Source organism: Crotalus tigris, unplaced genomic scaffold, assembly GCF_016545835.1.
Source record: "Crotalus tigris isolate CLP2741 ecotype Arizona unplaced genomic scaffold, ASM1654583v1 scf7180000024348.693503, whole genome shotgun sequence".
NCBI classification, from domain to species: Eukaryota; Metazoa; Chordata; class Lepidosauria; order Squamata; family Viperidae; genus Crotalus; species Crotalus tigris.
Genome location: NW_024100517.1, coordinates 662,406 through 686,646, shown reverse-complemented (window position 1 = coordinate 686,646; position 24,241 = coordinate 662,406). Strand labels below are relative to the sequence as shown.

The window sequence follows — 24,241 nt, the reverse complement described above, 5'->3', positions numbered from 1 at the left end:
TCTACTGTACACTTTTCCCAAAAAGTTTTCACAATTTTGGCCACTACTGTAAGTTAAGAACTGCAGGGATTCACTTCACCTTAACAACTGTGGCAAGAAAAGCCGTAAAATGAGGCAAAAGTCACTTAACACATTTCTCAGCCACCTAAACTTTGGGCTCAATTGTGGTCATAAGTCGAGGACTACCTGTATATAAATTGGATAAATAAATCAGGAAAACGCAGCTTCAAAAGCAGAACAGCTACAGTTGTGAACAGTTAAGACAGAGGAACTCGTGACCGGACAGTAAATGCTGTTGGGATTCTCCTTTGCTGGATGTCTTCAAGCAAAGGCTGGACAGCCATCTTGAACTGGAACTCCTGCCTTGAGCAGGGGTTAAGACTGGATGGCCTCCAGGGACCCTTTCAAGGAAGGATTTTCCCTTTGTACACCTGTTTGAGGGTCAAGTAAGCGATCATAAATGGTGGGCATCATCTACCAGGGCTTCAGGTCAGCAAGTGGCCCCACTGCCAGGGACATCAACGGGGGCCATGTCTAGTATCTCATCCAAGCAATGGCCACGAGGTCCTCCCTGCTGTCCACCGTCACCACCAGCCATGAGGTGGTAGAACGTCTTCAACTCAGCTTGAAAGCCAGAAGAGGCCAACTCTACCCAATAGAGCAGTGCTCCTCAAGCTTAGCGTGAAGATGGATGGACTTCAACTCCCAGGAATTCTGGGAGTTGAAGTCCACCTATCGTCAAGCTGACAAGCTTGAGGAACTCCTCAAGCCTAGATACTTAGCTGGAACAACGCATCTCCTGTTTGAGGAGATCCTGAAGGAACGTGCAGATGCTTGCTGGTTTCCAAGGGTCTTTAATTGGAAACGATGCCTGAAACCCTTCTGGTGGCTCAGGGTGGCTGACCTACCTCACCCCAGCCCTAAGAGGCCTCCATCTCCCTCCCAGGACTTCTGCGGTGGAGCTGAAGCCCACTAGCTCCTCAGTCTTTCAACGTTTGGCACCTGTGGGTCCAAGGAGACTACGGGACTGGTGGAGGTGGGTGGGGAAACTGCCGAGACCCTGGGCTCTCTGCCTTGGCCTTCTGCTCGGAGGTGGCCCCTTCTCGCTGTCTGAGGGCGGGATGATACAACAGTTCCTTGCCTGAGCGAGAAGAACTGGGTTGGGGCAGCCAGGAAGACCCCGAATTCCTTCCCATGAATTCCAACAGCTCATCCAGATTCTCCCGGGCCGTGGCTATTTTTTGCCGGCTTTGGAGAACGATGCTGTTGGGCAGATCCCTCAGGTTGGTGCTGGAGGACAAGTAGCCCTGCATCTCCTCCAGGTTTTCGTGGATCTGAGTCACCTTCTCCTGCAGGTGTGCTGGCAGCTCGGAGATGTGCGGCAAGAGGTTGTGGTAGGTGTGGTAGAGCTCCCGGGCCAGGTCACGGGTCAGAAGTAAAGCTTTCAACTCCAGTTGCTAAGAGGAAACAAAAGAGAAAGGAAAGGGATGGATCGCTAGCTTTGCTGGGTCAGATCCTTTAAATCAGGTAGTGGCCTGGCGTGGCAAGAAGCCTCCCACGGGATCTTCTACTGTAGGGTTTTCAACTTGGCAACTTTAAGATAGGTGGATTTCAATTCCCTGAATTTCCCAGCCACCATTTGTGGATTTCAGCTCCCAGATTTCCCCAGTCAGTATTGGTGGACTTCAACACTAAATGCCCCACCTAGCATGTGTGGACTTCAACGCCCAGAATTCCCCAGCCAGCATGCTTTAGGACGGGTGGACTTCAACTCCCAGAATTCCATAGCCAGCTTTAAGATAATGATCTTCAAGATCCTTTCCAAAATCATCATCATCACCATCATCATCACACAGTCAGCCAGATGTTCAGACTGGATTTGGCCTTTTTGTCTACCTATTGAGTCCTTACCCAGGACCTGGGATAGGCAGATGTGGAGGTTTGATGCTATTACAGATGGAAGGATGGAAGCAGGATGGAAGCAGTTCCTAGTAAGGCCGCCTTTTGCAATTGATGTATTTGCAATTTGTTGTTGTTGTTATTATTATTATTATTATTGACAGAATTCCAGAAATCCCTAGTCAGTGTGTGAGAACATTAATGCCCTGAATGACCAGCATTTGTGGGCTTCAGCTCCCAGAATTCCCCATCCATCATTGGTGGGCTTTAATTTTATAGCTATATATACAGCAAACTAGATAGTCAGGCAAACAGGACTGTCCTGAGGTAAATCACAGAGATGGCACACGGAAGGGAAAAAAGGCGGGAAAAAAGGGAAACGCCCCCTCCACACCCACAGCAACCAATCACAGCGCAGATTGCCTCATTTACATAACACTACAAGTTCGTGTCGGTGTCTCTGACTACATTGGAACAACCGCTGCACAATTCCCTGATTCATATTTAAACTCAGTTTACTAATGGCTGACCCACTACTATCTCCTCTGGAAGCTGGTTCAAAACTTCCATTAAGCTTTCAGCGAAGGAAGACTTTCTCACATGACTTTTGAACGTCCCTCCTGTCAGTTTGGCATTATGCCCCAGGGTTCTTTTTTTTTTTCTCCAAGGCTTTATAACATTTTACTAGATTATAGAGGAAAATACAAAAAATACAAAAGCTTTTGTCTGAAGTGATATAGGATTTCCTGCCTGAGGAGGGGGTTGGACTAGAAGACCTCCAAGGTCCCTTCCCACTCTATTATTCTATTCTATTCTGTTCTGTTCTGTTCTGTTCTGTTCTATTTCTTCCATATTCTGTTCTATTGTTGTTGTTGTTGTTGTTATTATTATTATTATTATATTATTATTAAACTCTATTCCAAATGGGGTCTGATTAAAGCCAGGGAGGGCAGCCATGCTGAAGTGACCTGAACCCAGCCTTGTCCATCCATTATCCACAAAATGGAGGAAGGAATTGAACTGCAATCCTGGATACCTGCTTGACTTTTTTGCCTTCCTTCAGGTTATTCTTGGGCTCTGTCTGCTCCCCTCCATCCCACCGATAACCACGAATGAAACCTTGGCTTTATTGTTCTATCAAACTACCTCGGGCAGTAAAGAGAGGGACTCTTTGACCGTCCCCGATGTTGGTTTTGTGTTGGGCGGACCCTGGGATGTATTCCACTGAGTCCACAAGTTAGACAACTGCTGGGGGACGTTTGACAAGGTGGTGGTCCCGGTGGTCTGGGCATATTCCACCTGGAAAGAGAGAAAGAAGCTTTAGTACAGCTAGTCCTCTACTTACAACTGCCCAAAGTGTGAAAGAAAGATTGCAGATCTTACAACAGCTCATTTAGTGACTGTTTGAAGGCACAACCATTATTCGCACTTAACGACCATTGCCACATCCCTTTCATCACGAGACCAAAATTGAGATACTTGACATCTGACTCGTATTTACGACGGTTACAATGTCGCTGGGACATGGGAATCCCCCTTTTGCAATCTTCTGACAACCAAAGTCAGTGGGGGAAGCCAGATTCACTTAACAACTGTGTTACTAACTTAATTGCAATTCCCTTAACAACTGTGAGAAGAAAATTCATAAAATGGGGCAAAACTCACTTAACAAATGTCTCGTTTAGCAACAGAAATTCTGGGTTCCACTGTGTTTGTAAGTCGAGGGCTAAGTGTATTCAGCTCAAGAATGAGTCTGATGCCAGGGATGATAATATAGGTATTCCTCGACTTACAACCATTATTAAGACCAAAATTTCTACTGCTAAGGTGACCACGTGACCCCCTGGGACACTGCAACCATCGTAAATATGAGACAAAAGCATCTGAATTTTGAGCATGTGACCACAGGGAAGCTGCAATGGTCATCAGTGTGAAAAACAGTCATAATTACTTTTTCAGTGCTGTTGTAACTTTGAACGGTCACTAAATGAACTGTCGTAAGTTGGGGGCTACCTGTATGATGATAGAGAACTTTGAAACAAGGATGGAGGACATATGATAGCAGAGAACTTTGGAATAAGGATGGAGGACATATGATAACAGAAACTTTGAAGCAAGGACATATGATAACAGAGATCTTTAAAACAAGGATTTAGGACATATAATAGCAGAGAACTTTGAAACAAGGATGGAGGACATATGATAGTGAATTTTGGAATAAGGATGGAGGACATATGATGGAAAAGAACTTTGAAACAAGGACATTTGATAGCAGAGAACTTTGAAACAAGAATGGAGGACATATGATAGTGAACTTTGGAATAAGGATGGAGGACATATGATAACAGAGAACTTTGAAGCAAGGTCATATGATAGCAGAGAACTTTGAAACAAGGATGGAGGACATATGATGGTAGAGAACTTTGAAACAAGAATGGAGGACATATATAGTAAACTTTGGAATAAGGATGGAGGACATATGATGGAAAAGAACTTTGAAACAAGGACATATGATAGCAGAGAATTTTGAAGGATGGAGGACATGATAGCAGAGAACTTTGAAGCAAGGATGGAGGACATGATAGCAGAGAACTTTGGAATAAAAATGGAGGATATATGATGGTAGAGAACTTTGAAGCAAGAATGGAGGACATATGATAGAACTTTGAAATAAGGATGGAGGAGTTGTAGTGGTGAACTTTAAAACAAGGATGGAGGACATATGATAGCAGAGAACTTTGGAATAAGGATGGAGGACATATGATGGTAGAGAACTTTGAAACAAAGATGGAGGACATATGATAGCAGAGAACTTTGGAATAAGGATGGAGGACATATGATGGTAGAGAACTTTGAAACAAGGATGGAGGACATATGATGGTAGAGAACTTTGAAACAAGGATGGAGGACATATGATGGAAGAGAACTTTGAAATAAGGACATATGATAGCAGAGAACTTTGAAACAAGGATGGAGGACATATGATAGCAGAGAACTTTGGAATAAGGATGGAGGACATATGATGGTAGAGAACTTTGAAACAAGGATGGAGGACATGTGATGGTAGAGAACTTTGAAACAAGGATGGAGGACATATGATGGAAGAGAACTTTGAAATAAGGACATATGATAGCAGAGAACTTTGAAACAAGGATAGAGGACATATGATAACAGAGAACTTTGGAATAAGGACGGAGGGCATATGATGGTAGAGAACTTTGAAACAAGGATGTGATGGTGGTGGGACTCGCCTCTTCCACCTCCTCCTCAGACCTACCATCTCTAAGATCTGATCAAGCAGCGAGAGACTTTCGTGTGTATTTTGACGCGCTGCCTTGATTTGGTGCAACACAATTTTGAAGGCCCGGGTCCTCAGCTGGGTCGAAAGCGAATTGATCCTCACGAAACAACCTTCCTTGCAAAGATCCTGCATAGACGTGTCCACTTCCCCAGAGGTGGCATTGGAAAGGGCTGAGAAAACACAACCACACATTTCCTTGATATGGAAGCGTCGGTGTGAATCGAGGTCTTTGGTGTTTAAAAAGAATTTAGGTTGAACATCACCTCACAGTGCTGGGCAGTCACCTGATGTCATAGTAGAGATAGTCCCTGACATACGACCGTGATGAAGCCTGCCCATTACGGTCACTTGTTCGATCAGTTATAAAACAGGTTGGTTATGTGACCGATCCAATTTTAGGACCTTTTTGGTGATAGTCTTTAAGTGAAATGCAGTGGTCGTTAAGCAACCGCAGCAGTTATTAAGCAAATACCTAAGTGAACCAATGATTCACCGTGGAGAGATTTTGCCCAAAACTGAAAATTAGGTTTTCAGCAAAACTGTAATAAAACATAGTCACGTGACTGGGAAATTGCAGATGGCTATCAATGCAACCATATTACCGAGTGCCTAAAATTAGCTCGTGTGACTATAGAGAGAACTTGACTTTGAATCCAGGTTGCCAAGTCCCCTTGTCAGTTTCTACCTTATGCTGGCTTGTGCTTCGCTACTAAGCAGGGACAGTTTGCCGTGAATTCTGAGGAGGAAGGATGGAAGGGAGAATGTTTGGGGGAAAGGAGAAGTAACTTCTGTATCTTCTTGAAATGCTGCTTCAAGGTCATCCGGCTGGGAGAAGAAGGCAACTGCATACCAAACTATGCTTGAAGTAATCGTTCTGAAAACATCTTGCTTGAACCTGATTAGTCATTGTGTGTGTGTGTGTGTTCACGCACGTGCGCGTGTGCAATGGGAAGCAGTTAAGGGAGGGAAAAGTTGAACTTAGGGGTTTGGCCGCATGCTTCTCAATTCTGGCTTTGCATGACTTCTAATAAAAATATACTTCAGGTCTGGACCTTAGCAGAAGACCCACAAATTGTCCCCCACCACCACATGTGTCCGCTCCCACCCTGATGAGGTTCTTCACCAATGGCTTATCTAGGAGAGCTTCAGCTGCCCCAAAGAATTGGCTGAGACCTACTTCTGAAGCTCCAAAACAACTGGAAACATCTGTCAAGGAGCTGGCCTATTCCCTCTAGGAACTCTCAGTCAAGATTACCCATGACGCTAAGAAAGGGTTTTGAAAAGCTATAAAACATTGGAGGAAAAACAAGAGTTAGGAGATTTGTCACAAGAGTCTTCATCTCCAACTACTGAGGCCCGTTTCTCACCCTTGTTGGACTCTGGTGCTGGAAGGTAATAATTCAGCCATTCCTCGGATTTACTCAGCGCCCGCTCAATGGTGTCCGCAAAGACCTGTCCCACGGGCGATACCACGAATGAGCTGAGGCTGGTGGCCATAGCTGAAGCCTTTTCCTTCCCAGAGAGAGAAGACATCTCTTCATTGGTGGCCTTCTCCTTTCCTCGTTGGGATAAGAGTCTCCCCTTGTGGGTTACCACAATGCTCTCCGCTTCTTCCTTCTTGGGCCATGGATGGAAGCAAGAGGAACAGCAGGAAAAGGGAGAAGAGACATGAAGCACGGGGGTTGACTAGGCTGATGGTTGATGGGTTGAGCAGGAGGTTGGACTAGGAAAGGGGTCGGCAACCTTAAACACTCAGAGGGCCACTTGGACCCATTTCCCACAGAAAAGAAAACACCGGGAGCCGCAAAACCCGTGTGCATGCACGTGCATGCACGCAGAAGGGGGGGCTTGATTGAAGAGTTTAATTAAAAAGGAATAGAGGCTGCTGTGCATAAGTTCTCTCTCTCTCCCCCCCTCCCTCTCTTTGTCTCCCTCCCTCTCTCCCCCCCTCCCTCTCTCCGATCTTCTGCTCACCTGGCAAGCTGGCTTCACGCTGTTCTCTGACAAGCTGACATACATTCTTATTGGCCTGGCTCTCTCCTGCCCTTGGTCTGCCAGTCTCTCTCTCTCTCTCTCTCTCTCTCTCTCTCTCTCTCTCTCTCTCTCTGTGTGTGTGTGTGTGTGAGAGAGAAAGAGAGAGAAAGAGAGAGACAGAGAGACAGAGAGAGACAGAGCGAGAAAGAGAGAGCTGCTGCTTCCTGCTTTCTCGGGCGACACAGCAAAGGCAGGAGCCCCACCCAATAAGCTTGTCAGCTTGTCGGAGAACAGTGTGAGGCAGAAGATCGGAGAGAGAGAAAAGGGAAGCGCAAGTGCCTCTCTCTGTCTCTCTGTCTCTCTCTCTCTGCAAATGGTGGAGGAGGACTGGAAGACACAGTTGAAGGCTCAAAGAGTCACATGTGGCTCCGGAGCCACGGGTTGCCAACCCGTGGACTAGAAGACCTCCAGGATTCCTTCCAACCCTGTTATTCTAAGTGACAAAGGGGCTTTTTCAAAAGGCAACTGGATTTTGTTCGTCCTTGAAGAAGTTTCGCTTCTCATCCAAGAAGCTTCCTCAGTTTCATTCTTCAGTTCAGTTCTCCAGAACTGAAGAAAGTGTCTTGGATGAGAAGTGAAATGTCCAAGCGTCCAGATTTGGATTGTGTGATGGTGGGATGCTGTGAGGGTGGTAAATGTGAGGACCGTTATAAGTCCCCTTTTTTTTCAGTACAGTCGTAACTCCAAATGATCGCTAAGCAAATGGCCGTAAATCGATTAACTGGATACGTTGGTTATTCCATCTTTATACAGTAGTGGCCAAAATGGTGGAGACCTTTTGGGAAAAAGTTTATTTTTGAGGTTTGATGGCTAATAACACCACTTTTTTTGGAGGACTACCATAACATTATATATCAATGGAAAGATAATTTAATCAAGCATGTAATGCAACAAAGTTGGTTCAATTATCTGTACTGTATTCTATGAAAAGTTATAGCCAAATAACCAGAAAAAGGAAGCACAACTTGGTCAGGTTGATATCAGGTAGCTTTCCTTCGTCTGATTGTAGCCAATGAACATGAGTGTTTAGAGAGCCAATCAGGTATCATCTTGTTTTGACAATGAGCCAATCAGATCACAGTAGGATCCAGTGATTGATGTCATGTATTGAAGCTGAGAGGGGGACATATGTCAGTGTGTTATGTGATCGCTGTCAAGTTGGTTGGGGTTTTTTGTGTTCTTTCATTTCAAAATAATAAAGTAATAAATATTCAAAGTAATAAAATAAAAGTAATGGTGCAAAAAGTTGACCAGTCGCCCAGAAAGTGATGTAAAATAGTATGATTAAGTGAAGAAGGCCACGTTATAAAGAAATTAGGAGAAAAATGGGTGGAAACTTGACCAAAGCTGGCATTTCTACTGTACACTTTTCCCAAAAGGTTTCCACAATTTTGGCCACTACTGTAGGTCAACACTTTGTCTGATATTAAATACAATATCTGACATCTAGTAGAATCAGACAGGTCTGAAAAAAATTCAGGCAGTTCTCAGCTTACGTCCAAAATTGAGCCCAAAACCTCCGTTGCTAAGTGAAGACAATTGGTAAGTGAATTTTGCCCCATTTTACGACCTTTCTTGCCGCATTTGTAACACAGTTGTGAAGTGAATCTGGCTTCCCCATTGACTTTGGGGTCGCAAGAGGGGATTACAGGAAGTCCTCGACTTACGACCACAATTGAGCCCAAAATTTCCGTTGCTAAGCGAGACAGTTGTTAAGTGAATTTTGCCCCATTTTACGACCTTTCTTGCCGCATTTGTCAAGTGAATGACGGCAGTTGTTAAGTGAATCTGGCTTTCCACCCATTGACTCAGCTCGTCAGAAGGTCGCAAAAGGGCGTCCCATGACCCTGGGACGCTGCGACCGTCATAAATATGAACCGGTTACGAAGCATCTGAATTTTGATTACGTGACTACAGGGCTGCTGCAAAATGTGAAGCATGTCACATTTTTCACAGCACCACTTTAACTTCGAACCGTCACTAAATGAATGGATGTAAATTGACGACTTTTTGTATGTTTTCAGGATGGGAACACAGAGTCCTACATCATAAGGACTCTACCCAGTGGAACAGCTTTGCCCCCAGAAATCATGGGCGCTCCGTTATTGGAGATTTTTAAGAAGAGACTAGACACTCACTTGTCTGCAATGGTATAGTTCTCCTGCTTGAGTAGGGGGCTGGACTAGAAGACCTCCAAGGTCCCTTCCAGCTCTATTCTATTCTATTCTATTCTATTCTATTCTATTCTATTCTATTCTATTCTATTCTATTCTGTAATTCTATTCTATTCTGTAATTCTATTCTATAATTCTATTCTATTCCATTCTGTAATTCTATTCTATTCCATTCTGTGATTTTATTCCATTCTGTGATTCTATTCTATTCTATTCTTTCCATTCTGTAATTCTATTCTATTCTGTAATTCTATTCTGTAATCCTATTCTATTCTATTCTATTCTATTCTATTCTATTCTATTCTATTCTATTCTATTCTATTCTATTCCATTCCATTCCATTCCATTCCATTCTATTCTATTCTATTCTATTCTATTCTACCCAGGTGCAGTTTTGGGAAATGAGTCTGAAATATGCCTACCTTTGGTTCTGTTTGGGTTGGTGCTTCGGTCTCTGGATGATGCATTGTTGCAATTTCTTGTATGATCGTATGAAGCCCCTTTGGGACCATCTCAAAGACAGGTTTGGTCTGGTGGAGAAGACAAAAGAAGTCAGCTTCTTGAAGGACCAGATTGTTACGGAGTGTGAATGTTGCTTTTCAAGAGAATTTTCGTTCCTTTCACCTGCTACTTACTTTTTTAAGAAGATGGTGGTCAAATCCACACCTTTACCCTTATTGAGGTAGAACACTTTGGCTACAAGTAAAGATTCCAGTCAAGGAGAAGACTGGATATCCAAAAAGTACTTTTTTCAGGAGACTTTCTTGTTTTTCTTTGAAGACATTTCGCTTCTCATCCAAGAAGCTTCTTCAGCTCTGACTGGATGGTGGGAAATGGAAGGATTTATACTCCATGCAGACAGCTGGTCATTTGCCTTCTTTTGGAGAGTCGTTGAGGCCACTTGGAGGTTTGTCTATGTCCTCAAGGTCAGCTGAGTGGTATACCCTCTCTCAATAGAGGGGGAGGATATGACATCGTCTATCTCCAATCTACAACACAGTCCTTTCAGCCGTTCCAAGAAGGCCCCACACCCATTTGCACCCCTCAGATGACCCAGTGGACACAGATAAACCTCCAGGTGGCCTCAACGACTCTCTAAAAGAATGCAAATGACCGGCTGTCTGCAAGGAGTATAAATCCTTCCCTTCCCCACCATCCAATCAGAGCTGAAGAAGCTTCTGAGAGGAGAAGCGAAACGTCTTCAAAGGAAAAACAAGAAAGTCCAGTTACCTCTTGAAAAAGCATCCTTGGGACAACCCTGAGAATCTCCAAAAACATTCAGAAGACTGGATAGAAGCAGGCCCAGTGGGGTTGGGAAGATGAGAGAAGAAAAAATGGGTGGAAATAACCAGGAAACAGATTTTAAAGGGCTGTGAAGACAATATCCACAATGGATATTATGGATCAGTGGACTAGATTGCTCTCAAAGATGGTTGGCTGGAGGCCATCTGCTTGGGATTCTGGAGTCATGGATTCCTGGGATTTGAACTAGAGGAGCTCAGAGATTCCAAATTCCCAACTCTTCCTTCCCATGATTCTGGGAGAACATTTCAAACAATAAGGGGCCTCCAGATCATCTCCAAGGCCCAAACCCAACTGATGGTTTTAAGAGTCTGAATTTCTCAAAGGGAAGGACCACCATACCTTCTCAAACAATATATGAAGGACTGAGCCTTCCTCAAAGGATGTTGGTTGAGGAATCCTTGTTTCCTGTGGAGGAGGAGATGGGAAGATTGGTGGAGTCTTCTCCGGAAGCGGAACAGATCCTGAAAAAAAAAAAAAGAATCCCATTTCAATTATGGGATTGGAGAAGTCTCTTGTCCTTCCCTCAATAAGTCGGCAATAGATGGAAACTAATCAAGGAGAGAAGCAACCCAGAACTAAGGAGACATTTCCTGACAGTGAGAACAATTAACCAGTGGAACTACCTGCCTCCAGAAGTTGTGAATGCTCCAACCCTGGAAGTTTTTAAGAAGAGACTAGACAGCCACTTGTCCGAAATAGTATAGGGTTTCCTGCCTGAGCCGGGGGTTGAACTAGAAGACCTCCAAGGCCCCTTCCAACTCTGTTATTCTGTTCTGTTCTGTTCTATTCTATTCTATTCTGTTCTGTTCTGTTCTGTTCCATTCCACTCCATTCCTTCCTTTCTATTCTGTTCTGTTCCGTTCCGTTCTGTTCCGTTCCGTTCTGTTCCTTCCTTCTTTCCTTCCTTTCTTCTATTCTATTCTGTTCTGTTCTATTCTATTCTATTCTATTCTATTCTATTCTATTCTATTCTATTCTATTCTATTCTATTCTATTCTATTCTATTCTATTCTTTCTGTAATTCTCTTCTCTTCCCCTTCCCTTCCCTTCCCTTCCATTCCATTCCATTCCATTCCATTAATTATTATTAACCTTGTTATGTGATAAATACAGGTAGTCCTCGACTTACAACAATAATTCCATTCTCAATTACGGTCGTAAGCAGAGGGCTATCTCCATAGCCATCTATTCTCCAAAGCACCAGAGGGCAGGAGGAGAAACAACGGATGGAAACTCATCCAGGAGAGAAGCAACCCGGAACTAAGGAGAAGCTTCCTAGCCGTGGGGACGATTGACCAGTGGAACTCCTTGCCTCCAGAAGTTGTGGGCGCTCCATCACTGGAGGTTTTTCAGAAGAGACTGGACTGGTCATTGGTCTGAAATGGGATAGGGTCTCCTGCCTGAACAGGGGGTTGGACTAGATGACCTCCAAGTTCCCTTCCCAACTCTGTGATTCAATTACAGACAATGCTTACGTGGAGCTTCAGAAGGAGGTGGCAAGATGGCCAAGGCTTCACTCTTTGGCACAGGATGGGATGGTGAGAGTTCCTTCTCAGCAGCTTTGGGTTCCTCAAGAATAGCTCTCCGTTCATCCTTAAGTTGTTCCACTGAGCTCGATTCGAGCAAGATAATGATGGGTCCAGTGGGTGTGTGTAAGGTGTCCAATGTCTTCTTGGATGGCATCTCGGTTGTCTTCTCTTCGTGTTGAATGGCTCGGTCCTCAGTCTGGATCTCTTTTTTCTCCTACAAAGGGAGTTGCAGAAAAATGAGAACAGCTGAGGAGGGACAAAATGTATTTGGGGCTAGATCAGTGGTTCTCAACCTTTTTAATGCCGCGACCCCCAACCGGTCGTAAGCCGAGGACTACTCAATCGGTCGTAAGTCAAGGACGACTCAACTGGTGCAGCAGCACCGTTTGCAGAATAGGACTTTTGGCGGGCTCAGCAGGGCAGAGACAGCCTGGACAATTCCGATTGGCTTTGGAAAGCCAATAGAATTAGACTCTATTCAAGAGAGTCTATTCTATTGGCTTTCAAAAGCCAATAGAACAAAAGGGAGTAGCACAGCTAAGGAAAAGGGGGAAAAAATGGCGGACTGCGTTGTTTGGCGACCCCCGTGAAATGGTCATTCGACCCCAAATGGGGTCCCGACCCACAGGTTGAGAATCACTGGGCTAGATGAAAGAAACAGAAATAGAACACACGGCATCATATTTTATGAAGGGTAAACAGCGGACTTTGGGAAATCTCTCATCCTGCTTCACCACGTAGGAAGAACGGTTGCAGGACTTGGGTATGGCTCGTTTAATGAAGAGAAGGACTCGAGGTGATGTGATAACGGTCTTCCAAGATCTCAGGGGTGGCCCCAAAGAAGAGGCAGCCAAGCTATTCTCCAAAGCAGAGGTCCCCAACCTTTTGGGCACCAAGGACCAATTCCGTGGAGAGAGGTTTTTCCACGGACCGGAGGGTGCGTGGTGTTGTGTGCTGCCTGCATCTCGTGGATGGGGCTTTGCTTCTTTGTGTGGCCCAGTTGCTGGCGTGATGCAGCCTGGTACTGGTCCTTTTGTAAAAAAAATTTATTTCAATTTTGCAATACAATACAATCATAAAAATACTTCAGATAAAAAATAAAACAAATTAATACATCCCATTTTTGGTATTGCTTACCCACTTCCCCCCAAACCGCATCCACCCTCTAACCAACTTACCTCTTTCCCTCTTCCTTCTCTTTCTCCCTCACCCTCTCTCCTCCACCTTCCTACGTACTTCTCACCTTCTTCTATCCTCTCACCCTAGATGCGGGGCCCGGTACTGGTCCACGGACCGGGGATTGGGGACTCCTGCTTCAAAGCGCCTGAAGGCAGGACAAGAAGCAACAGATGAAAACAAATCAAGGAGAGAAGCAACCTAGAACTAAGGAGGAATTTCCTGACAGTGAGAACAATTAACCAATGGAACTACCTGCCTCCAGAAATTGTGGGTGCTCCATCAGTGGAAGTTTTTAAGAAGAGACTGGACAGCCATTTGTCTGAAATGGTATAGGGTTTCCTGCCTGAGCAGGGGGTTGGACTAGATGACCTCTAAGGTCTCTTCCAACTCTGTTATTCTCTTTGAAGTCTAACAGAGAAGTCTAGGGAGTGATATGATAGCAGTCATTTGGGCTCATTTGTGGTTATAAGTCAAGGACTACCTCTATGTTCGGCAGCTTTAGTTATTTTTAAAAATAATAAAGGTGGGACCCTAATAATAATAATAATAATAATAATAATAGTAATAATGCCTATCCCAGGTCCTTGGTAAGGACTTGATAGGTAGACAAAATGCCAAATCCAGTCTGAACATCTGGCTGACTGTGCAATGATCCTCATTAATAACAACAACAACAGTCTGGCTCAGCTTGGAAACCTCTCCCTTCTCCCTCAGCATGGCTGGCTCAGGAATTCTGGGAGTTGAAGTCCACGAGGCATAAAAGAGCCAAGGTTGCCTAGCCCTGCCCTAGACCATTTCAGACAAATGGCCGTCCAGTCTCTTCTTAAAAACTTCCAGTGTTGGAGCATTCACCGCTTCTGAAGGCAAAGTTGTTCCACTGGTTAATTGTTCTGACTGTCAGGAAGTTTCTCCTTAGTTCTAGGTTGCTTCTCTCCTTGATCAGTTTCCATCCGTTGCTTCTTCTCCTGCCTTCAGGCGCTTTGGAGAATAGCTTGAGCCGTTCTTTTTTGTGGCCATCCCTGAGATATTGGAAGACTGCTATCTTGTTATTAATTAAATAAAATAAATAAAAACAGAGACCTTGTGAGGAGGGATATTCTCTTCTATGACTGGCTGAGACGCTAGGGATGACTCTTCACCCACCAATTCTTTCTGTTCTTCCAGAGCTCTGAAGTTCAGGTGGTTATCCTTGCAGAGGTCCTTGGTTTTTCGGGCTGTGAAGGTGAACCTCACATGAACCTTGACCAGCCCAGAGAAAGGTCCAGTTCTGAAATCCAGCCCAACTTCCCAACTTCCCAACTGCTCACTTACCATCGTGGCCCTCATCCCACCCCATCCCATCCCATCTCAGGCCACCCCTCAACTCGGCTGACACTCACTGGGACTCTTCGAACGAGGATCCGCAAACGTGGAGGAGATGGTCTCCATCACGAGGTCGACGTCGTACTTTCGGTCATCCAAGACTCCCTCCAATTCGGCGTTGAGACTCTCGCACAGGCTCGTGGCTCGGTTTATGGCGACCTAAACGGTCGCGACAATGCCGGAAGTCCGTTGAATTATTGGAAGTCATCAAAAGGATATTTTAAATTTTTTTTTGTCGTTCACACCTTTCATTTCCATTTGCATCCTTTCCTTAATGATTCTATTCAATAGTCTTCTTGTCCCACAGGGATTATCCCGCTGTGGCGAGTTGGTCCCAGACCCGAATTGTAGATGGCAAGGACCAGATTCCTCTCCTTAAGAATAGCTGCCTGTCCTACTAAACCCTGCTAGGTTCAGATCCCTTCCCTGAAATCCTGTCACAAAGTGGGACCTTGGAAGCACGCTGTCGGACCTGCCGCAGCTTAAGCCTCTAATTAGAAATGAATCTTGGCGCCATTTGTTGAGAAAAGTATAGCCACAGCAATAGCACTTAGACTTATACGCCGCTTCACAGTGCTTTACAGCCCTTCCTAAGCGGTTTACAGAATCAGCCTATTGTCCCCCAAAATCTGGGTCCTTCTTTTACTGACCTCTGAAGGACAGAAGGCAGAGTCAACCCTGAGCCGGTCAGGATCGAACTCCTGGCAGTGGGCAGAGTTAGCCTGCAATATCATACTCTAACCACTAGGAGGGAGGGAGGAAGGAAGGAAAGAGGGAAAGAAAGGAAGGAAGGAAGGGAGGGAGGGAGGGCAACAGCAATAGCACTTGGACTTATATACCTCTTCACACTGCTTTATAGCCCTCTCTAAGCGGTTTACAGAGTCAGCCTATTGTCCCCCAAAATCTGGGTCTTTCTTTTACTGACCTCGGAAGGACAGAAGGCAGAGTCAACCCTGAGCCGGTCAGGATCGAACTCCTGGCAGTGGGCAGAGTTAGCCTGCAATATCATACTCTAACCACTAGGAGGGAGGGAGGAAGGAAGGAAAGAGGGAAAGAAAGGAAGGAAGGAAGGAAGGGAGGGAGGGAGGGAGGGAGGGGGGGCAACAGCAATAGCACTTGGACTTATATACCTCTTCACACTGCTTTATAGCCCTCTCTAAGCGGTTTACAAAGTCAGCGTATCGCCCCCAGCAATCACTTAAAAACTGTTTCACTTAGCAATGGACATTGTGGGCTCAATTGTGTTCGTAAATCGAGGACCGTCTCTCTCTCTCTCTCTCTCTCTCTCTCTCTTTCTCTCTCTCTCTCTCTCTCTCATCTATCTATCTATCTATCTATCTATCTATCTATCTATCTATCTATCTATCTATCATCAAGGTCAGGGGTAGGCAACCTTGGCTCTTTATGACTGGTGGACTTCAACTCCCAGAATTCCTGAGCCAGCATGGGGGAAACTTTGGTCCCTTCATGACTCATGGACTTCAACTCCCAGAATTCCTGAGCCAGCATGGGGGAAACTTTGGTCCCTTCATGACTCATGGACTTCAACTCCCAGAATTCCTGAGCCAGCATGGCTCAGCATGGAAACCTCTCCCTTTCCCCTCAGCATGGCTGGCTCAGGAATTCTGGGAGTTGAAGTCCACGAGTCATAAAAGAGCCGAGCTTGCCTACCCCTGGGCTAGGGACATGGGAGCCATATAATTTAATAATTAGCAACCAATAAATAAATAAGTGCCCTTTCCCTCCGATTGTTCACCCCATAGGAAAAAAAAGAGCGACAATACCGTTTTCTCCTCCCGCAGGTACATAGTCTGTGACATAGGATCGGAGGAACCAGCAACCATCTTATATGCTTCTGAGCTCCAAACTAAATAAAAATAATAATTCAATTTGTTTGATCACAAACATTGATATATCCTGGCTCTCCTTCAGCTGGTTCAACCCTTCCATTCCAGACTTTCCAGGACAAAATTGATCTCTGTTTTTCATAATTCTTCCATTTCATAATTTTGGGCCCCCACCACCTTCAACCATCCTGGTTCTTTTGAAATCATAATGCAGGATGTTAAATGACGTTTGCCACAAGCCAGTTTGCTGGGAGGGGGGCACGGGTGGGGGGGGGTTCAGGGTGTGGTTGTGGGGTTTCAGTCCATGCCCTTCCTCTGTCGTGTAAGGAAAACAGGACACTAGTCCTCATGGTTCCAAAATAAGAATGGGCTAGTTTAGGTAGGAGTTACAATCAGTGGTAGCACCTGAAGTGGGCGGAGTTAACTCCTGGAGGGGAGACCACTAAGAAATACCAAAGCCATAGGCTTAACTTCCAAGTGTGGTCTTACCAAGGCATTATAAAGTGTTAATATCATTTTATAATGCCTTGGTAAGACCACACTTAAAATACTGATTTTGGTCGCCACAAGGTAAAAAAGAAGTTGAGACTCTGGAAAGAGCAACAAAGTTGATTAAAGGTCTATGAAGAGCGATTGCAGGAATTTGATATGTCTAGTTTAATGAAGAGAAGGACGAGGGGGGACATGATAGCAGTGTTCCAATATCTCAGGGGCTGTCCCAAAGAAGAGGCAGTCAAGCTATTCTCCAAAGCCCCTGAAGGCAGGACAAGAAGCAACAGATGGAAACTAATCAAGGAGAGAAGCAACCTAGAACTAAGAAGAAACTTCCTGACAGTCAGAACAATTCATCAGTAGGACAACTTGCCTCCAGAAGTTGTGAATGCCCAACACTGGAAGTTTTTAAGAAAAGATTGGAAAACCATTTGTTTGAATGGTATAGGGTTTTCTGCCTGAGCAGGGGGTTGGACTAGAAGACCTCTAAGGTCCCTTCCAACTCTAAACTAGGAAATCTCAAAAACACTTGTGAAAAAGACAACAGTTGTGGGGTCCTTGGGGCTCTCTGAGGCTGACTGTTTTCTTGCAGACGTTTCATGACCCAACTAGGTAACATCATCAGTGCTAGAAAGGAGTGTGGGGTTTGCTCTCTGTTGATATAAATGTGGCTGGCCCTGTCAGTGTTGGTGGGAATAATTCCTTGATTAGCCTGTGATTTACTGTTTGAATGTGTACCTGAATAGGTAGCTCTTTGACAGGGGTATTGTTCACTGTTTGTTGGTCTGGTGCAGGGATAGGCCACCTTGGCTCTTTGACGACTCGTGGACTTCAACTCCCAGAATTCCTGAGCCAGCCATGCTGAGGGGAAAGGGAGAGGTTTCCAAGCTGAGCCATGCTGGATAAGGGATTCTGGGAGTTGAAGTCTACGAGTCATGAAGGGGCCATAGTTTCCCCATGCTGGCTCAGGAATTCTGGGAGTTGGAATTCTGGGGTAGTATCAAGATGACGTGAAGTGTTAATGCCACTTTACAAGGCCTTGGTAAGGCCACACTTGGAATACGGCATCCAGTTTTCGTCACTGCAATGTAAAAAAGATGTTGAGACTCTAGAAAGAGAAGAGCAGCAAAAATGATTAGGGGACTGGAGGCTAAAGCATATAAGGAATGGCTGCTGGAATTGGGTATGAAGAGAAGGACGAGGGGGGACATGATAGCAGCCTTCCAGTATCTCAGGGGCTGCCCCAAAGAAGAGGGAGTCAAGTTATTTTCCAAAGCGCCTGAAGGCAGGACAAGAAGCAACAGGTGGAAACTAATCAAGGAGAGAAGCAACCTGGAACTAAGGAGAAACTTCCTGACAGTGAGAACAATTAACCAGTGGAACAACCTGCCTCCAGAAGCAGTGAATTCTCCAACACTGGAAGTTTTTAAGAAGAGACTGGACAGCCATTTGTCTGAAATGGTATAGAGTTTCCTGCCTGAGCAGGGGGTTGGACTCGATGACCTCCAAGGTCCCTTCCAACTTTACTATTACTACTACTACTACTACTACTACTACTACTACTATTATTATTAAGTCCACGAGTCATGAAGGGGCCATAGGTCTCCCATGCTGGCTCAGGAATTCTGGGAGTTGAAGTCCACGAGTCATAAAAGAGCTAAAGTTGCCTACCCCTGGTCTAGTGTTAATCTTGATGGCCATCAACAGGCACATAGAGATAAGCAACGTTTACATATCATTCAAAAGAGATCATCTAAAGGCCCAAAATGAAACAAATAAAAAGAGCAAAACACCGCCCTGTTAGCAATCAACACAGAGATAAGCAGAGAGCAACATCAAAATTAATATTAGACCAACAATCGAACAGTAAACAATAGTCTAATAATCAAGGCGCTATCAATTCAAATATAGGTAGTCCTCGATGTACCACAATTGTGACCAACATTTCTATTGTTAAGTGAGATCGTTGTTAAGTGAGCGCGGCCCCCTTTTATGAACTTTCTTGCCACAGTGCAGTTGTTAATGATGAGTAAAGTTGTGTTAAGTGAATGTGGCTTCGGTAGACAGGAGGTCGAAAAAGGGGATCTCATGACCCTAGGACACTGCAACCATCATAAATAGGAGTCAGTTGCCAGGCATCACCATTTTGTTCACGTGACCAGGGGGATGCCACAACGATTGTAACTGTTGAAAAAAGATCATGTCACTTTCTTCAGTGTTGTAACTTTGGATGGTCATTAAATGAACTGTTGTAAGTTGAGGATTTCCCGTAAGTTAACCATAAACAACAGCCTCATCAAGGAATCACCAAAAGCACTCCCACCAATACTGACAAGACAGTGTAGATAAACAGAGAGCAAACCCCACTGACTCCCTTCTAGCACTGATGATGTTACCTAGTTGGGTCATGAAACGTCTGCAAGAAAACAACCAAGTTCAGAGAGCACCAAGCACCCCACAATCCTGCTCCTCCTGCTGCTTCTCCTCCTCCTGCTCCTCCTCCTCCTCCAACCCCATATTCCCTTCTGGCACTGATGATGTTACCTAGTTGGGTCATGAAACGTCTGCAAGAAAACAAGCCAGCTCAGAGAGCACCAAGCACCCCACAATCTTCCTCCTGCTCCTGCTCCTGCTCCTCCTGCTCCTGCTCCTGCTTCTCCTCCTCCTCTAACCCCATATTCCCTTCTGGCACTGATGACGTTACCTAGTTGGGTCATGAAAGATCTGCAAGAAAACCACCAAGTTCAGAGAGCACCAAGGACCCCCCCCCCAATTCATCCCTGAGCTCCAAATATTCTCTTCCATTGGTCAAGAGAACAACAAGCGATGTTTCTGGCCCAAAAGACAGTCAGCAGGGATGGTCTATGTAGTCACACAGACTGAAGCCAAAGCTGAAGGGTGGAAGGTCGCATGGAACTAGAGTATTTCATCACTTCTCCAGCCTCTTCGAAGGCGTCAGAAGCAGGATAGGAGCTACTTTTAATGAGCAGTGAGGCCTCCAAAATTCGCACGCCAGGTCCATTCCTGGTTCCTCCCTCCCTCCCAGCTGACCGCTCTGCTTTTCCACTCACATTCTGCCATGATCTTGGCTTGCGAGAGCTGAAATTCAGGGCATCGTGGTTTCCCCACCCAGGCCAGCCACCATCCCAAGGGTGGCGGCCAAGGCTAAAGATTTTCCCATCATTCCAAGCGGTCCTTGTGATGTAGCGTGTGACATCACAGATCGGGCGATGGGCCAGCTTTTCCCTGCAGTCGGGGTGGGGGCACTACAATGCCCAGTATCCACAACTATTTTTCTTGTATTTCCTTCTTTCTTCCTTTTTCTTGTATTTCCTTCCTTTCTTTGTTTCTTCCTATTTTGTTCCTTCTTCCTTCCTTTTTCTTGTCCTTCCTTCCTTCCATCTCTCTCTTCCTTTTCAATCATTTTTTTTCCTTCCTTCCTTCCTTCCTTCCTTCCTTCCTTCCTTCCTTCCTTCCTTCCTTCCTTCCTTCCATCCATCCATCCATCCATTTCTCTTATCTCTGCTTCTTTCCTCGCCTTCCTTCTTCCTCTCTTTCTCTATCTCTCCCTCTCCCTTCCTTTTCTATCCACCATCCTTCCTTCCTTCCTTCCTTCCTTTCCTTCCCTCTCCATCCTCTCCTCTTCACTTTTTCCCCTCCCTCCCTCCCTTCCTTCTTTCCTTCCTTCCTTCATCTCTTTCTCTCCCTTCTTTTTCTATCATTTTCCTTCCTTCCTCCCTTACACCCATCCATCTCTCTTATCCCTGCATCTTTCCTCACCTTCCTTCCTTCTTCCTCCCTTTCTCTATCTCTCCCTCTCCCTTCCTTTTCTATCTACCATTCTCCCTCCTTCCTTCCTTCTCTCTCTTCCCATCTTCCCCTCTTCATTTTTCCCCTCCCTCCCTTCCTTTAGCTCCCTCCTTCCTTCCTTCCTTCCTTCCTTCCTTCCTTCCTTCCTTCCTTCCTTCCTTCCTTCCTTTCTTCCTTCCTTCCTTCCTCCTTCCCTCTTTCCCTTCCCTGTTTTTGCTTGGTTCCCTTGAGTTTGTTTATGTTCTTTTAATTTTTTTTTTCATATATATATATTGTAAATAATAATCACAGCATGCACCAGATGCCCTGCTCACACACAATGGTGCTGCGCTCATGGCTGATGGGTGTTGCCCTTCCATCCTTAGTCTCTTTCTGGGCATCTCCCAAGTTTAAAACTGAGCAGAATGTGTGTGTTGTATGAAAGGCAAGTGCTTTGGTTAACCCAAGGGATATTAGCTGAGTGCATTGGTGGAGCCTTTGAGGCTCTGTGAGCCTGGGAGTTTCTTTGCAGACGTTTCGTTACCCAACTAGGTAACCTCATCAGTGCCAGAAGGGAGGAGGAGGAGGAGGAGGAGGAGGAGGAAGAGGAGGAGAAGGAGGAGGAAGGAAGGAAGGAAGGAAGGAAGGAAGGAAGGAAGGAAGGAAGGAAGGAAGGAAGGAAGGAAGGAAGTGGAGTCTTGGTGCTCTCTGAGTTTGGTTGTTTCCTTGCAGACGTTTCATTACCCAACTAGGTAACCTCATCACTGCTAGAAGGGAGTGGAGTTTGCAGGGAGAAGGAGGAGGAGGAGGAGGAAAGGAAAGAAGGAAGGAAGGAAGGAAGTGGAGTCTTGGTTCTCTCTGAGTTTGGTTGTTTCCTTGCAGATGTTTCATTACCCAACTAGGTAACCTCATCAGTGCTAGAAGGGAGTGGAGTTTGCAGGGAGAAGGAGGAGGAGGAGGAGGAGGAGGAGGAAGGAAGGAAGGAAGGAAGGAAGGAAGGAAGGAAGGAAGGAAGGAAGGGAGGAAGTGGAGTCTTTCATGCTCTTTGAGCTTGGTTGTTTCCTTGCAGACGTTTCATGACCCAGCTAGGTAACCTCATCAGTGCTAGAAGGGAGTGGAGTTTGCAGGGAGAAGGAGGAGGAGGAGGAGGAGGAAGGAAGGAAGGAAGGAAGGAAGGAAGGGAGGGAGGGAGGGAGGAAGTGGAGTCTTTCATGCTCTTTGAGCTTGGTTATTTCCTTGCAGACGTTTCATGACCCAACTAGGTAACCTCATCAGTGCTAGAAGGGAGTGGAGTTTGCAGGGGGGAGGAAAAGGAGGAGGAGGACGACAACTATGGGGTCCTTGGTGCTCTCTGAACTTGTTTGTTGTCTTGCAGACATTTCATGACCCAAACTAGGTAACATCATCAGTGCTAGAAGGGAGTGGGATTTGGGGGGGGGAGGAGGAGGAGGAAGGGGACTGTGGAGTCCTTGGTCCTTTCTGATCTTAGTTGTTTTCTTGCAGACATCTCATGACTCAACTAGCTAACACCATCAGTGCTAGGGCTTGCTCTCAGTAGCTTGCCTTGCCAGTACTGGTGGGGTTACGGCTTTCTCCTCAGTAATTCCTTTATTAGAAGATTATTTTCTGCTTGAGTGTTTGTTTGGTGTTGTTTCCCGCTTATCTGAGTATTGGCTGCTGGAGGGGACCGTTCTGGTTTTTTTTTTCTCCCCCCAGCTTCTTTATTGTCTCTTTTGAATGGTGTGTAAAGGTGGTTTATCTCTGTGTGTCCGTCGATGACTAATTTGTCCAAATGCTAAATTTTCAGGAACTCCCTTGCATTTTTTGGGGTATTTAGCCTAGAATGCTCAGGTTGAAACCAGGGCTGAATCTGTCCACACGTTGTGAGATTGTGGAGTTTTCATAATCAACTTACAACCGTTTGCTTAGTGACCGTTTGAAGTGACAAGGAGACGGGAAAAAAAGTGACTTCATAACATTTTTCACACGACTGTTGCAAGCATCCCTGGTGTCACATGATCCAAATTCGGATGCTCAACAACTGACTCATATTTACGACGGTTGCAGTGTCCCAGGGTCACCTGATCCTCTTTTTACGACCTTCTGACAAACCAGATCAAAAGGAAGCCAGATTCTCTTCTTAACTTACCAACTGCTGGGGTTCTCTTAAGGACTGTGGCAAGAGAGATGCTAAAATGGGGGAAAGCTTACTTAACAATTGTCTCGCATAGCGACGGAATTTTGGAACTCAGTTGTTGTCATAAGTCAAGGATTACCTGTATCCTGTTTAGGAGACCCAAACTTTTACCCTCTCCATTTCTAGCCTTTCATTTTTTTTCTGGAGGAAAAAAATATATCTTGTATTCTTAAAGAAAAGCCCAAGTCGGTTTTTGATGGTAACTGCTAAACCCCTTCCACAGAACCAACCAGGTTAAAAAATTGTGCTGCATTTAACTTGACTTCCACTTCGATGGCAAATTTAAAAGCTAGCCGCCTTTTACAACTGGCTAATAATCTTATGTTTTTTGCTGCCACAGAAACATAACTGGAACAAAATAAGAGAGAGCCAAACGGAAAAACTTTCCACCTGGGTGGCAGGGCCGTTATTTCGTAAACGGATTGGGGGTAAAAAAAAAAAAAAAGACTAATGAAAAGGAGAGTTTTAGGAACTCTGGGTGGCCACGTGTTAATGGTGGAACTCCTTGCCACAAGATGGTGGTAAACTGGAAGGTGTTGAAAACCATTTTGCAATAGTTGTGTGAAAAATGACTGAGAGTCCTTTTTTTCAGTGCTGTTGTTAAATTTGAGAGGCTATAAATATATTGATGTAAGTCAAGGTCTACCTGTATTTGATTTGTATTAGAATAGAATAGAATAGAATAGAATAGAATAGAATAGAATAGAATAGGAGAGGAGCGGAGAGGAGAGAAGAGGAGAATAGAGAACAAAATAGAGAATACAATATAGTATATAGAGAATAGAATAGAATAGAGAACAGAATAAAGAACAGAATAGAGAATAGAATATAGAATATAGAGAATAGAATAGAATAGAGAATAGAGAACAGAATAGAGAATAGAATATATAGAATAGAATAGAGCTGGAAGGGACCTTGGAGGTCTTCTAGTCCAGCCCCCTGCTCAAGCAGGAGAACCTACACCATCTCAGACAGGTGATTGTCTAGTCTCTTCTTACAAACCTCCAGTGTTGGAGCGCCCATGATTTCTGGTGGCAAGCTGTTCCACTGCTTGATTGTCCTCACTGTCAGGAAGTTTCTCCTTAATACCAGGTTGCTTTTCTCCTTGACCAGTTTCCAACTATTGTTTCTCG

The 24,241-nt window shown here is 45.0% G+C and overlaps 1 protein-coding gene across 2 annotated transcripts; it reads right to left on the bottom strand.

Annotated features, from left to right (window-relative positions):
• Positions 1-568: 568 nt before the first annotated feature.
• Positions 569-20,299, bottom strand: LOC120300679 (perilipin-3-like). 2 transcript variants are annotated; one of them, XM_039326988.1, is made up of 11 exons: positions 20,194-20,299; positions 16,568-16,650; positions 14,801-14,942; positions 14,502-14,635; positions 12,189-12,456; positions 11,053-11,174; positions 9,831-9,938; positions 6,568-6,814; positions 5,177-5,370; positions 3,046-3,198; positions 569-1,457 (listed from the first exon to the last, which is right to left on the bottom strand). In XM_039326988.1, exons 1-11 carry the CDS (start codon positions 20,201-20,203, stop codon positions 1,020-1,022), a joined length of 1,899 nt encoding a protein of 632 aa, XP_039182922.1. In that variant the 5' UTR covers positions 20,204-20,299; the 3' UTR covers positions 569-1,019. The 2 variants fall into 2 exon arrangements, with proteins under 2 accessions (XP_039182922.1, XP_039182921.1); XM_039326987.1 differs by having other exon boundaries at positions 571-1,457; positions 6,568-6,817.
• Between the last annotated feature and the right edge of the window lie 3,942 nt (positions 20,300-24,241).

What these genes read in the sequence shown, in the direction of transcription:
- LOC120300679 (XM_039326987.1), bottom strand. An exon ending in ACCTCCTTCTGAAGCTCCAC is followed by an intron (nt 11,175 to 12,188) that starts GTAAGCATTGTC and finishes TTTTTTTTTCAG; the next exon opens with GATCTGTTCCGCTTCCGGAG. An exon ending in CAACCCAAACAGAACCAAAG is followed by an intron (nt 6,818 to 9,830) that starts GTAGGCATATTT and finishes CCATGGCCCAAG; the next exon opens with AAGGAAGAAGCGGAGAGCAT.